Below are 15,504 nucleotides of genomic sequence, written 5' to 3' on the forward strand. Positions count from 1 at the left end.
GGTGGGAGAGCTAACACAAAGTATTTCAGCTGGAAATCTCAGGTGGCAAATTTGATGTACCGTAGTGTTCTTTATCCGCTCTCGTAATTAATATTTTGTAGTTTTCAGATCTTTGTGTGTGTTGGCAATCAAGCAAAAGGAGTGTCTGAAACCAGATAGCCTTTTTTATAAATGAATGTGGGCAGAGAATCCCGGGCTAGCAGTGACTCACAGAAAAACACATTTATATGCATTTCATCATGGATCATCTGTACCTCTGTTTATTTGTTCAGATGTATCTTTTAGCTGTTATTTTTTTCTTGCAGCAGCCATTATAAACCCACTCCGAAGGTATCCAGCGGCAATCAACGAATTGAATAACTAAATAAATAAAACGTCTGCGCATCGGCTGTGTACTACGTGTAGGGATAATAGCTGGAACACACGTGATTGATGTACGATGGTGTGTTTCAGTGGATTATCACGCTATAGAGCACGTATCTTTCATTCGTAAGATAACACGTAACAGCTATAACTCCTGATACATTTTTAGGACTTTTAATTAATAGGCCAAAGCTTAGTTGGATGTATGTTAATCATCTGCGTGTTCGTTTACACTGATACGGTTCATCCAGGACATGCTAAGGTTTGCCAGCGTCTGAAAGGAGTATATACAGGAGCAACGAGGCAGACAAACCGATGTTCGCTGGATTAACCGCCTATTACAGGTCCTCTACAGGTCCTTGGATCTCATCTTAAAAGTGGTGTCCCTCACCCTCAATGACACGAAAAGTAGAAAAAAAAAATATTAGTATTGGCAAAGACCATGCCTATTATTTTCGGCCCATATTGAAAAAGTATATATATATATATGTGTGTGTGTGTGTGTGTGTAATTGTGTGTGTGTAATTATGTGTGTATATATTGTGTTGGCGGTCATAGCACTCATGTTGCATTTTGTTAGAATAACTATTAATATGTCTATTTTGAAAGCGTTCTGACTTTGCAGCGTTTTTCACGCTCTCCGTTACAGAGGTAAGACTGTAACCAATGATCCAGAATTCAGGAGATTCCTCCCGTCTTCTCTTAATAAAATGTCTTTTAATGGTATACATCTATTTAAAATCGCATTAGCTGATGCTTTGTAATGGTTTGCAGCAGGTGATAGAAGAGTTAACTCTTATCAGGCCACTGAATTAACCCCTGCATGCACAACATTTCACCATTTGTGTGTAGAAGTATGGCCAATAGGGATAACCACGTAATTTGTGTTGTAGAACACAGAACGCTCCATTCTACCTAGAAGCTTAATGATTAAACCCTTGATTTGGTGATTGTGGCCCTAAATTGTCACCGTGAATGGAATGTGGCTAAACCCTTTAGCAGGTACCACACGGTGATCAGACTGAAATGAGCTGCAGGAGATTACAGGAATAGTGCGCACTGCCTTCCTACCGATGATTTTACTCGGCTACAGAGTTATGAGAGGAAGAGAATTAATTAACCGTACATCTATAAGAAAAAAAAAGTCTGTACCTTTAACTGTGATTATGTCAGCACCCCCCTATAGCCACCAAATTACGATCTTTACAGTTGTAACCCTTCTACTACATTCCTCTTTGTATTTTAATCTAAGGAGCAAGTTCCTCCTGTTTTTGTCTCCCATTTTTTTCTATTTTTTGTTCTTTCATTTCTGGTGAAGATGTTTTTTTTGTTTTTTAAGGAAAGGTTATTAGAATACCAGGAGCTTGCACGGTTTAGGAGTTCCAATTAGTATCTGCTGCCCGGTTTCTGTTAGCAGTCTTCATCCACTTATTGACGTATTATGTCTTGAACCAGCGTGTACTCTGTGTGTCTCTGTTGCATTCCTCTTGGCAATAGTTTTTTCTTGCTTTTTTACATGTTAATTCCTTCTTGCCATTATACTTATTTGTAGTAAAAAAGACTTGACGTTAATAGGAATAAATCCTATGATCTGTGCCGCGCTTGATGGGGGTTCTGTGCAGATAGGCAGCTGCTTTTGGTGGCTATAAAGTAATATTCCGTAATTCATCAGCATATCACCATCTTCTCCTTACTTCATCGGCCACTTCCAATCCTTACAGCTATGTGTGTCCTCTTTCTTCGTTTGACACAGCTTAAAAACAAAAGTCTTGGATCAATTAGAGTCTTTCTTGACTCGCAGCATCAGTTTACTAGTTTAAAAGGTATCTGTTCTACTTTTTTTTTTTACATTTAAAAATAAAAAAAGCGAACAGGATTGCTTACAATTATATTGGCCCCAGCTGTATTGGGTGATTCTTAGAACAAGCCCAAGCAGACGTTAACTGCATCTCGAGCCACAACAGTTTATCTTGAAACATCGTATACTTTTTATGTTCATTATATTCTAATTGGCCATCATTGAACCGAATTCCCCTTTGTCTTAGTTCTTTGAATACCGTTTAATTACCGTTATCATGCCAGCTATCGGAAAGGTTACTTTACCAATACGGTTTGATTTAATGTACTCCATATGGAACCAATAGCCCTGTTTCCTAAAGTGAGTGCTTGGAAAATCTTACATTCATATGTTAAGAGTACACATCCTTTCCTCATTAGCTGGAAAGCAGAGAGATCTTGGCACGGCTTCTACGTGGAAGCATTGTGCTGCTTTTATATGGATTTTGTTTTTAGCCTTTGATGACACTGTTTAGAATAGGAAGTATCTAATAAGTAAAGCATTTTGTCTAATGTGTTGCCAGTGTGTTTAATATATGCCTGGAGGTCTGAAATACTATCTTCTTCACTACAGTAATATGCATTTAATTCTCTGAAAGCAGAAGGTCGATCTTTTTAAAAAGAGACCCAAAGTACATTTTCAAATGGAGTAACTTAAAACATCTGGCCAAGGGTACAGGAGTAATGTACAGTTGTTTTTTTATTTTTTTTTTATGATTTAGTCATCATCGTGTTAATCCACGACGGTAGCTAATTAAAAAAACTTTTACCATTCTCTTTCAATAGGTTATTCGTGAAATTACTTGGTGAGCTCCGTACACGACAAAGAACGACTATCCCTCACACTCGCGTAGAAAGCTTGTCACGTAATTTCAATTGAGCTACCCCAGTCTATGTATATATTCTTTTGTAAATTGCTGTTCATCTGCTATGCTTTTATTCCTTTGCTGTTGTGCAGTGGTGTGCCTCAAAGGGTTAACCTCAGCGTGAGAGAATTAATAGTGTTGTGTAGAACAGGTGATTGTGATTTACAACACCCCGGCCCAGAGCCACGCTTACAGGTCTGCGTTTTCCACTATTTAATATGTTCAATTAGTCACATATGGCTGCAGAATTAGCATTTCCGAGCCCACTCGGTATAGCGGAACATGAAATAATTGGCTTCTGATAAAATCAGAGTGTTAAGATGTACATGCTCGATATTTCACGGTTTGTTAGGTACAAGAAAAATGCTCGCTAACGAACACAACAAATTGTATCACGCACTTACAACAGCCCCCACTTACATTTGCCTTTATGGCTAATAACATGGCATTTTCTCGTTATTTCTTTTATTTCCTGTTTAGTTGTTTGTGTATACATCATTTCAGATGCAGATGTAATGCGTTATGTCTCCAAACTGCAGGCTTCCAAACAAGAGCAACAGACACTGGATCCCACGGACGGGCGCACCGTTGACGCATCGTCCCGATACAGTGGCGCCCAGGATAGCGGGATTGGAAGTGACAGCGTGAAGATAAGAATAGTTCAGATTGAACAGCAAAGCGGCACTAGCCATCACAGAATAGCCAGGCCTTCCAAGCAGTCCTCTATTGTAAAGAATCTTAACTTCATCCCTGTTGATATCTTCGTCACTGCCAGTCGCATATCTGTGATGACCTACTCTTGCACTGCGGTGCCCAAGCTGAGAAGCGATACTGAAGGGGAAACAGGAGGGAAAAGTTCACTAAATCTTTCAAATGCCGAAGCCGACGGAGTCCACGACAAGTCAGCACAGTCTTGCATCTCCACTCTCACAGCTGAGGACCTTTTGAATAGTAACACTTCTTCTCCTAACAGCGGTAGAACTGGAGTCCTTTCTCTTGAGCGTCTTCACGCATCTACGAGGTCTTCTGCCCGCCAGGCCCTGGGCGTTACAATCGTGCGGCAGCCCGGCCGAAGAGGGACAGGGGACTTGCAGCTGAACCCATTCTTACATCTCACAGTGTCCCAGCCTTCTTTGCTGGTGAGCTGCCATCACCGGAAGCAGAAGGTGGAAGTGTCCCTGTTTGATGCGCTCCTCAAGGGTGTAGCTCCTGAATACAAATGTTCGGGTAAGAATGTCTTATACGATTTACCATAACAACGTTACCATATGTTTTTTAAATCCATATATGACGTACCCCACAAGTTATACATCTTTTTGTTCAGGAATATTTTATTTTAAAATTATAGAAATACAAAACATCATAATTATTAGTGCTTATATGTAAAAACAAAAAAATCTATACTAAAATAGATGCCATTGCTGAACAAAGGGATCCCCAACATCATGTAGCCCTAGCATCACAAGTAAAAAATCACTACTCCCTAAACCTGTTATACCAGTAGTAGTAAAAAAAAAAACACCCAATATAGGGTAAGATGTAAGGAGTGGATGTATTCCTTTAATAAAATGATTTAGATTATACAAAACGTTACGATAGAGAAAGTTCCCTTCGACGTCCTCATGGAAGTCATGTTCCTGGGTGCTTTAAGGGGCAGCCATGCGCGGCTCACGGTACAGCGGCTCCATGCCCTGTAACCCAGCTAGCGATACTTGCGTGTTCTCGGTACATGACAAAGCAAACAGGAAAACATATCTATGATTCATTTGGCAAAAGAGGCCTGAAAATCAGCTCACATTCTTCATTTAAATGGATTTAACCACCATGGGCTCTTTAGATTCTGTACATTTATCACACAGAAAATTTCCTATCGATCGAGATAAAACGCATACTATTACCTGCAATGAAAAAGCACCGACTCATATGTTTTTCGTTATGATTTTTAAAGTGGATCTAGATTACACTTATTCAAAATATCGTAACCTAATATGCAGTCTTTAAAAGCTTGAGGAAGCAAATAGTTCAGGAAGGATAAAGAGATCTTACTCACGACTACATTACTTTAGAAATAACATTGTTCTAGCAGATTATCTTGTTAGGCCAGAGCATCAAATCATTGTTTTTATTTCCGTTCCAATGGAAAGATTACGCTAAATTCTGTATGTAGTGTTTTTGGAGAGAAGCAGGATTTATCCCCTCAAGCATGCCTAAACCAAAAAGCTATAAGACAATCGAAAGTTTACCTTGCTGTGAAAGTAGCTGTCGGGGAGCACTGATCAAAAAAAAAATAATCATTGTTTCCATGACAACTTAAAATTAAAGGGTGTTGTAGTGACCGGATTGTCCAAAAAACAGATATAAATTTAGCGGCTGTGATTTATAGGCTATATATATTGTATATATGTATATTCTACAGTGCTTCTATGCAGCATTTCACAGCAGATAAGAACTATTCGGCCCATCTAGCCTCCTTTGGATGTAGAGACTCAAACTTTAATATTGGTCTTGTCTTAGATTATTTTAAATTCCCTGACTGTATTAGCCTCTACCACTTGTGCTGGGAGGTTGGTCCATTTATCTACTACACTCTCAGTAAAGTAAAGCTTTACCTCACCAATATGCATTCTTTAGCTGTCAAAAATATTAAAAGAAAACCTTGCCTGGAGGTGAAGTTTCAACACACGCTGGTCCATGGACCAGGTTCAGTGGCCGAAAAGTGCTCTCATTGGAACACATGTGAGCTCCTTCTGTGCATGTACATTGAACCCTGGCGATTAAGGCGGCACAAGATGGTGGTAAATATGTTTTTTGGTAAGAGGGCATTGGCCCTGAACACATGTTCTACAAGCTGGGAAAAGGGTGAATGCATTAGGGGAGGCAGTCAGCTATCATGTGCTCTTACGTGTCTGTGATATGTGGATTTCCACTTTTTGGTGGCCATGTCCGCTAGTCCTTCTGAAACGGCCTACATGCAGTGAATCCTCCAGCACTGTGTATATCACTCTCTGTGCATAATGTCTTGGACTCGGCCATATGCTGTCATATCCAGAAATCCTTATCCATACTAATCAGCATGTTTATATCCTGCTAAACAGCCATGGAATGTGACCGCTTCCCCCACCCACAGCGGCTCCTTGGATCCATCTTTGATGATTTGTTTCTGCAGCCCTGCCTGTTTCAACTTATTATTAGATTTTGGGAGATTGAGGTGTTTTGTTCATTGACACTGAAAGAATGAAATACCCTTTGGCCTATAGTTTAAACATGTAGTTGAATTCCATAGATAATAATTCCAGAAACAGCTTGTGTGCGCCTGACAGTTAACATATGTACGATACTTCCCTGCGTGGGTTCTGACCACGTAACATGTTACTGAGGAACGGACAGCACTTATACAACAAATCGCTGTAGGTCATGCTGAAACGCCGCCGAACGGTCCGTCCGTGCGCGTGACTATTCATTTCAACTGACGTGATCCGTAGATGTGGGTTAATAGCCACCAGTCGGACTGCAACTCTCATCCCCAGCCAGCCGAACATATTGTTTATGTTTTTGGAGAAGTGCTAATTACTGATGTTCTACAATACAATGGCAGGGCTTATCGAGAGACACAAAGCAGGACGTTTTCTGGAGCCAGGCAGCCATGTCTCCTATGATTTTACTACTAGGTTCTAGCTAAGGGTAACAAGATAGGGTGGTGTATTTAGGCTAGGGTTGCTCTAGGCCTGACCCAGGGCAGTTCCCCAGCATCCCACATGGTCTATGCACTGTGGTCTTGTCTGCTGATTGCCAGCAAATGATGTCTTATCCTGGTGCTTCATCTCTTAGTGAAATGCAGTGTTGGTAGCGGATTCTATGGAGGTTGTGCTGGTTGCAAGGAGATCGCTGAGAAAGAGTTGGAGAAGACCTCAAAGAAGATTAACCACAAATGGCGCCATTATGGTCAGCCCCATCCAGCAGAGATAACTGTAACATGTCAAACTCTTTGGATGCTAAAAGCAATGATGTTAACATTTGACAAGTGGCTAGATTCCTATGGGGAATTAAATATGGATAAAGCACACCCTGCTCAGCAGCTCTTTTCACGACAGGTGTTAATGCTTTGAAGTTAAAAGTATTATTGGTGTTTTCTTTGTTAAATATGGCAGCTGGAATCATGTTTTCTCCAAATACTTGGTTCTTTAATAATATAAAAAAGGGAGGGATCTGGGGAAGGCATTGATCACAGTAGGATCCAACCTTATGAGGATGCTAGTGACTGTCCACCGGGAAGCAATGCATGCTTTGATGTTTCTGCACTTTGTACATTTTTTGATGTTTTTACCTTTAATCACTGAGTGGGCAACTTTTTTTGGCAGCTTTTATTTGGCCGTGGGTAGTGTCCTATGAGTTATGCCACATTCGGCACATAGAACTTCAGATGAACTCATAATAATGCGACTCCTACCGAGATAAGTCCTGTTCCCAAACTTACTACTGTTATTTTTTGTTTTATGGAGGTCAAGAGGGAGCCTCAGAAGCGGTTTACAATTACACGTCCATTATTGTTGCTAATAGCTCCTGGTGGCAATGTATATTTATGTGGAGACTCATCCCTGTTACAGTTGCGATAGCAATACTGTCTTCATGATATCCGTGTTTTCAGATGGTCTGTTCCTTTGTTAGAAAATATTGAAGACAGAAAATTATATGAAGAGTGATTGCTATACCATGCACTCTATAAATAAAGTATAAATAAAGTAAATGGAGTAAACCTCTCGCATGCTAAGCAAGCGCTCTACCATTTGAGCTAAATCCACTTTGTGTTCTACTGTTAGCAGCAAGCCGATCAGTACATTACATGCAGCCAATACACGATTTCCCTGTTTCACCTAAAACTAATAAAGCTATGTAGGGGAAATAGCGCTGCGACCCATCTGAATTAAGTCTCCTTGGGTAATAAGGTCGCTGCTCATATAAACCGCCTGTGTAAGATCTTGGAGAAGGATATCATGCTAAATAGAAGAAAAATGAAGACTTCCCCCATTATCAGAATCTGTCCTTTTCTCTGCCTTTGTATGTTCCTCTTTGTATCCTAATGGCTTTTGGTCTCCCGTATCGTTCTGTACACTATATACTGAACACTCTACACTATATACAGCTGACACAGCACATTTTCTAGCTGGAGACTGTTGATTATACTAATATTTTCACTGATGAGCCCCGGCTCCTATACCGAGTTGTCCTGCAAAGGTGGTTTGTTCTGCTTGGAACCAAAAGGAAAATGCCTGGAAATTATGCTACTAGATTTGGGGATAAATAAGTAACTTCATTTCTTTGTGTAGGCAAAAACATAACTGTAGACTGATCAGTCCTAATACAACCTTCTTCCCTGTATGGAGGAATGCTGGTGGGGACTCGAGAAATGGTAAAGTTCTCTTTGGATAGGATTACAAACTGGACATTTCATGCATAGTCGTAACCTCTTAAAACCTTCATGTCGTTCCATACCGTCATGAAAAAGTGGCCCAAAAACTTCTGACGGCATAGAACATCATGAACAATCTGGATCGCTGATCTAAGACTTTTTCTAAGGCAGTCCACCACCATTTATGAACCCCATGTGACACTTCCTTTATGAATGGATGTCTCGCGTTCACAATGAATATGATCAGGACCCCCAGAAAAGTAAAAAAATATATATATATAAAATTTAAGTTAATAAAAAGTATGCCAAAGTGTGTCAGCAAATCTATGATTAGATCATCCAGGTGGCATACTGAAAAAACTGTCATGCAGGGGATCAGACATCATGGCCAGCCACCAAACCCCCACTCTCCAACTGCAAATAAAATCACAACCTCATGCATTTCTACCGAGATATCCCCATATACATACTGCCATAAACACAGGTCCCCGCTCCTACCTGCAGAGTATCTCTCTTCCTCTAGCTGTAGCCTGCTGGCTGGGTGATACTCAGAGTATTCGGTACCTTTACCTTGCAGCTTCCACTAAAGAGGAGCTTCTTACTGGCTGATCCTGTCACATGATAGGAAGCTGACTCCGCCATCACCAATGCCCATAATGGCAGCATTAGAGGGGCCCCTGCACCAAGTGGCTCCTCATCTGGGCTCCCATATCACAAAGCACAACAAGTTTCAGACACGTACATAAATGATTAAAGAAAGATATATGATATAATGTGAGACTGCTGATGTGTAATATAAATATAAAAAAATTACTGATTAATGAAAAATATAATAGTGTAAAAAATTATAATAGTCATATAGGGTTATTAAAAAAAGTCATGTGAAAAGAGTATCTGAAGTTCGAGAGAGAGAATAAATAAAATATTAAAATACATCACTAATGAATTGTAACTGGATATGCAAACAAGAGGTTCTATGTGTATCCTTATATCACACCAGCACCGTTATACATCGCTTCCATTTTTCCAGCACTACCTGCCCTTCAGCTGAAAATCGCGCTCTTATTAGGGATAACTGCTTTGCAGGAGAATGTGTGACTTTTCCATATCCGCGTGAGTCTCGACACACCCATGGAGTATGTCTTCTGGGTTGGTGCTCTAATTGGATATTATTACACAAAGCAAATCCCCGCTCTGGAATGACGTTTGATCTCGATATATGTATATGAAGGGCTGAGGGCATGGTCTGTTGATTTTAATATTTTCCTCGAAATCACATGAGGTTTATATGATTCACATGATAAGGTCAGAAATACAGAAATTCCAGGCCTTGCTTAAATGCCCAATCCACGTATGACACAGATACAGCTCCGCCATATGTTCAGTGTAAAAGTGGGTGTAACGTGGTTACAGATTAGAATAGGAATCCGGCAATTAATAACCGCCGGCGTAAATAGCTGTTTCTCGAGGACCGTGTATTACAAACAGTGAAGAAAAATTCATTTCACATTTTTTCTAGTTCGATGGTGTTTCTTAGCAAGAAAAAAGAAAAAAATTACGATTACAGAAGCACTCATACTTTATACGTTTCTGAAATTACATTTTCTGCGAGTGAAATTTACAAAAAAATATTTTATTTTAAAAATGGCCTCTGAGACACATTAGATGCTGAAGATACTGGTTACTTTTAGGTCATTTTAATACCATCTGCATATCCAACAAGAGTTTCCCTAGTCATATAGGGTTAGGAGAAGAGTGATGGGAACCGTTGAATAATTATGCTGAAACTAAGATTGTTTATGTGTGAATTCCATCCAGTGTAAAAACTTTTCTGACATACTGTTCCTTAGATGCCAGAATTAGAGAAATCCAAATATTTGCAAAAAATGTTTATAATAAGACGTACCCAAATCAGAGTTACAGCTAATGCAGGATTCTCAGGGGCTAAAAGCGGAGCTTTCCATGAATATTATAGGATATAAAGAACATAATTAATTGACTCCAGAAGGCAGCCATTCCCATTGAGTCCCGCAAATCTGAACAGAGTCAATAAATAACACACATAATGATACTTACTCTGCAAATAAATTGAGTACTCAAGATCTATAGGCAAATTAATCCATGTAATTTAAATATTTATATGCAGCATTGGTAATGGGGTTTAATTTCAAGGGCTTAATAAAGTGGGGCCATTTTCAATGCAATTTAGTGCAAGGTGCTTTCTGGTGTTTGAATGGAGTCACAGCTTCTCTCATTCATTCTGGCATACGGCACCGCAACTTTGAAGTTCATTCGCTACGTAACACTAAGTGGATGTTGGCATGGGTAGGATTAGTGGGTTAAATCTCACGAACTGATGACTAAAAGGAAATACAGTCACAGGAATCTGTTCAACTTTTATTTCCCCTCAACGTGTAATAAGATATTTCACATATTTAATCACATTTTATTGCAGTGTTTAACATTAAGTGAATAGAATCAGCCAAAGCTTACATGCATGCTAAATGCTACCATAAAAAGGGAACACATTTGGTATATCCCTTCATTGTATTATAGTTAAATTACCGATGGTTAGAATAAATTGGGGGATGGGTAAAGGCTGGGCTTGATCAATATTCCTTTGAAAATCCGTATCCCCCTCTTTTCATTTTATTACCGTTCACATTTTTATTTTCTTTTATTTTCAATTTGAAAAATTCCTGTTATTTCACGTGCTTCACTGTCTGTTACTGCAATTGGGGGTGTTTTTTTTCTCATTTTTTTTTTTTTACTAATATATTTTATTGTAAGAATATTTTGCATACCTGATCGTATTGTACTAGAAAGGCATTCTGTGATCTGTCACGTTTGTTTGCACAGTTATTCTGGTGACACAGAACAAATTCTTAATACGTTTTAAATTACAAAATTAAATGGGTGCCTTCTAAAGGGTATTGGAAGCAGCCATCTAAATGTATTTCTCTTTTTTTGCTTTCTTATAAGGACTTGTTGCAAACCGACAGGGATGTCTCACTGAGCCCTCTCTGTAAATAGAGTGAGAAATTCCAGTATGAGATAGGAGTCCAAAACATACTTATTTATTAAAATTAATAACAAACAATTATTCAGACCCCAATGATGTCACCATAACATCAATAGATATACCATCTGGTTTCAAAAGAGAGAGATCTTCAAGGCCTTTGAAGAGCCCCAAGAGATTTCTAACCAAAAAACAAACTATAACAATAAAGTGAATATAATAAAAAAAAAAATGCAAAACGTGAAAGAGTAAAAAAGTTTGAAAGATATCATACTCCGCCCACTAGAAATATCATTTAAATGTTTTTACCCCATACCATAAAGTTAAAAAAAAGTATTATGTTTGCATGTTCCTCGCCAAAAACTGTGAGGGGTATCACTGTATATAATTACCCCCCCCCAGCAGACCCCTCTACCTGGTCTACCTCTACCTTGTTTAATGCAATGGGAAAAAAAGTTTTTCCATTTTTGACATATATTTCATTTCTAATAAAAACCATGTACACATGTGATATAATTTGTATAATTACTAGGACACAAGAAAGGGGAATTGTGGTTAATATGTGGTTTAAAATTACCAAAACCCTCCTGTCTTTGGGAATTTGAAATATCCTTTGTCATGAAGTGGTTAAATGAATGCGATGAAGTGTTTCGTCCAAGCTTTGTGTCTGGAGAATGAACACCAACGACACAGAAACATGCTTCGAAAGACAACGCGTGTGACCCGCACACAAACACAGACACACCATCAGAGATGACTGCTCGGTGTAAAAGGACGCAAGGTCACTTCCATGCCTCGGAAAAAGTGATGTCTAAGGCGGCATTAATTGCTCTGCTTCCTCAACATCGCTTTGATTTCATCTATCAAATTGTTACAAATTATATTCAAGACATAGAACCATTTGTATTTTCCCACCAGCTTGGGATATAAGTCTATAACAGGGGTGTCCAACATGCGGCCCGCGGGCCAGGTGCGGCCCGCGTAAGATCGGCAGCCAGGGCAACCGATCTTACGCGCGCCGCACCTCAAGCCCTGCTACTTACTTGTGGGAGGGTCTTCTGGACTGCACAGAGGAAGCGGAGTTCACGTGACATCCTACTTCCTCTGTGCTTTAGCGGAGAAGGCAGAGGGAGGCCGCGCCCCCTGCTGAAGTCTGTGAGCGGCATCGAGGAGCTGCAGTGCAGGTAAGGGGGTGGGGAGGGTGTTTGAATGAGTGTGTGTGATTGAGGGAATGAATCTGTGAATGAATGATTATATGAATAAATGAGTGTGTGTGTGATAGCATGGATGTGTAAGTGCTGGAACCTAGGCATGATGGGACTGTGATTGCTGTTAGGAATCACACTCCTATCATGCCAAGTCAGCCAGTACATGCTGAAACCTGGCCAGCTGCCCCCCTTGTGTAGTGATGCTGCCAGCAGTATGGGGTCTGCACTTACAGCCACCCTGTACCAGCATGTACTGGCTGACTTGGCATGATAGGAGTGTGATTGCTAACAGCAATCACAGTCCCATAATGCCTAGGTTCCAGCATTTACTGGATGGATGTGTAAGTGCTGGAACCTAGGCATGATGGGACTGTGATTGCTGTTAGCAATCACACTCCTATCATGCCAAGTCATATTGCTAATTTTGTCCAATTGTGTGTTACCTACTTTTATTTAACATGTGAGTTTTTATTATTATTTTTAAAGGTGGGGGTCATTTTCGGTTTTGGCTAAGTGAACCCTGAATGTTTTGGTCCAGAATTTTCATTTTAGTTCATCCCTAGAATAAATCTAGGGAATCCTGAATTTGTAGTTGCAAAACTTTCAAGGCCCAGAAATCAGTGAGAGGAAGAGTAAAGGTTTTGTGTCATTTTACTTTATTTTAATCTGCATATTTTATTAAAGGCCATATTTTTTGTCACAGTGAAAAATGAGTGCGGCCCGCGCACGTATACAATTCTGATGAAGTGGCCCACTGCAGAAAAAACTTGGACACCCCTGGTCTATAACATTACCAGCAGCAAATGTGTTTGAATTTGTAAAACGAGTCTCCTCTTTTTGGTGTATGTTCCAGTTTCTTGTCATTTGAGTTCGGGAGACTATAGATTTTAGAAATTGGACAACAACGACACCATGACCTAGTCTTTCTATAAATATATATATATGGACTGGAATACTGGAAAATTATTTCAAGATTAGATTATATAGTTAGTAAATGTCCTCTAGCAAGACACATTTATTGAGGAAAAATAAGGATAATTTAGACATTTTTATCTATGAAATGTTCAAGTATACATTTCATCTCAAGAGAATCATATAACCTTTCCTATGTAAACCATCAGTGTTCTTAAATATACTTTTTATATTTTTTAATTTTGATTCTAGTGTGAATGACTATATGACTACTTACAAAAAACATTTAGAAGACAAATGTTTTTTTCCCCATGCATATAGATTTATAGACTTGTTCTGCTGCTTTTATGACTTTTAAGGCCGTAGAACGCTATGTTACGCTCATAACCAGCAAACATGCTGAGATACAAGAAAAAGGAAAAAGGGTCACATGGATTTGGGTGCTAAAAAGGGAAACTGTAGTTTTCAGGATTGACAAAGTTTCAGAGGATGCCACGTTTACCATGTCCTGCAGACTTGTGGGGTTTATTGCAAACTTATCAGTGCACACTTTGCATTTTAACAACGATCAACATGCCTTCCGAAAAGGTGTGAAATGTACTGAAACAAATAAACTATGAGCTAATAATTATTTAGATACATTAATGTAATGATACCCGCGACAGGGTCACTTTAATTAGCTTTAAGTTGTAGATCAGTGTATTTTGGCATATGACTTTGCCCCAGTACTGTTACATACATCTTAAAGGTGCTGTTCCACCTAGACAAGAAAAGAAGGGCCTTGTTTAGATGGTATCGGTTGTTCGAGGTGGAAAGCTGAAGAGGTTAAGAAAATGAACACTGATATAGCTGATATCCACCACAAATGCTGTGTGATTTGTATTGTAAAATGTAAATGAAGTTTAGAGAGTGGCGTGTGTATTGGAAATATTTTCTTTGTGTTGCAGATGCTGGGAAGACTCTGCCAGAAGGTCTCGATTACACCGAGATTTGGCTACAGACGGTAGCAGGAGAAATAAATGCAAGAAGCGGGATCCCTCCTCCATTTATTACCCTGCAAATAAAAGATTTTCTTAATGGACCAGGTATGGGAAAGATAGGTTAATCATAGAGTAAAAATAAAAACTATTTCAAGCAGTTCTGTGTATAAATGTAACTATAGATAGAGTGGATCTGTTGTTGCCAATAGCACACCATATTTACCCTTACTGCCCCTCCAGTGGTACATCTGGCCCTGCAGAATGCCGCTGTGCATATCAAGCCGTTGGCTCCCTGTTCATCATTTGGTGGCCTCTGGCCTTAAAGTGCCAGGGCTGCTTAGTCCTCCCCAGTCCAGCTCTGTCTTCTATGTTCAATTCTATTTTATCATAAATATATTTTGGCATAAATTTTTACTAGGATTCAGTGGCCAATTAAAAAGCAATGCAACAAACCAGCCAAGCATTGAATGTCACATATAGCTTCTTTTTTGTACATACAGGAGACTTCAGTCATCTGTTCTCATCTCTTTAGCGGAATTCCTAGATGTCTTTGCGTCTCTACGTGGGTATATCATTTTCCAACAAAGCACTGTGTGTTATAATCCTCCTGCAGAAGGAGTTGAAATATGTTAGTCTTATTATCAGTGGCATGGATACATAGAAATTAACTTCAAAGCTTTAAAATTGCTTCTTTTTTTAAATGAGGGGTAGAAAAGACGCAGGGTATATTGTCCAGCATTTACAGCAGAAGACTGTATTACCCTTAAGTGTGAGCGCTCGAGCTTTATCTGAAGCAGCAGTACCACCTAGGGGTTCTTCAAGTCCTGGCCGTCCACATCTGTAGCGTTAAATTATAGCTGTTTTCTGCCCTTCTCGATGACGATAATACAGCACATGCTTATAACCTGACCGC

General features: G+C 39.5%; 1 protein-coding gene across 1 annotated transcript in view; it reads left to right on the forward strand.

The window, feature by feature from the left end:
• LOC149305589 (intermembrane lipid transfer protein VPS13B-like) overlaps window positions 1-15,504 on the forward strand; it is a 383,703-nt gene that overhangs the window by 273,687 nt on the left and 94,512 nt on the right. Inside the window, exons 33-34 of the mRNA XM_089477585.1 lie at window positions 3,605-4,292; window positions 14,559-14,696. Coding sequence (XP_089333711.1) covers window positions 3,605-4,292; window positions 14,559-14,696 — 826 coding nt within the window. The remainder of the gene's footprint in view (window positions 1-3,604; window positions 4,293-14,558; window positions 14,697-15,504) is intronic.

The sequence above is a fragment of the Sceloporus occidentalis genome, unplaced genomic scaffold (assembly GCF_023333645.1).
Source record: "Sceloporus occidentalis isolate IW3139 unplaced genomic scaffold, rSceOcc1.0.p SCAF_11, whole genome shotgun sequence".
In the NCBI taxonomy this organism is placed as follows: Eukaryota; Metazoa; Chordata; class Lepidosauria; order Squamata; family Phrynosomatidae; genus Sceloporus; species Sceloporus occidentalis.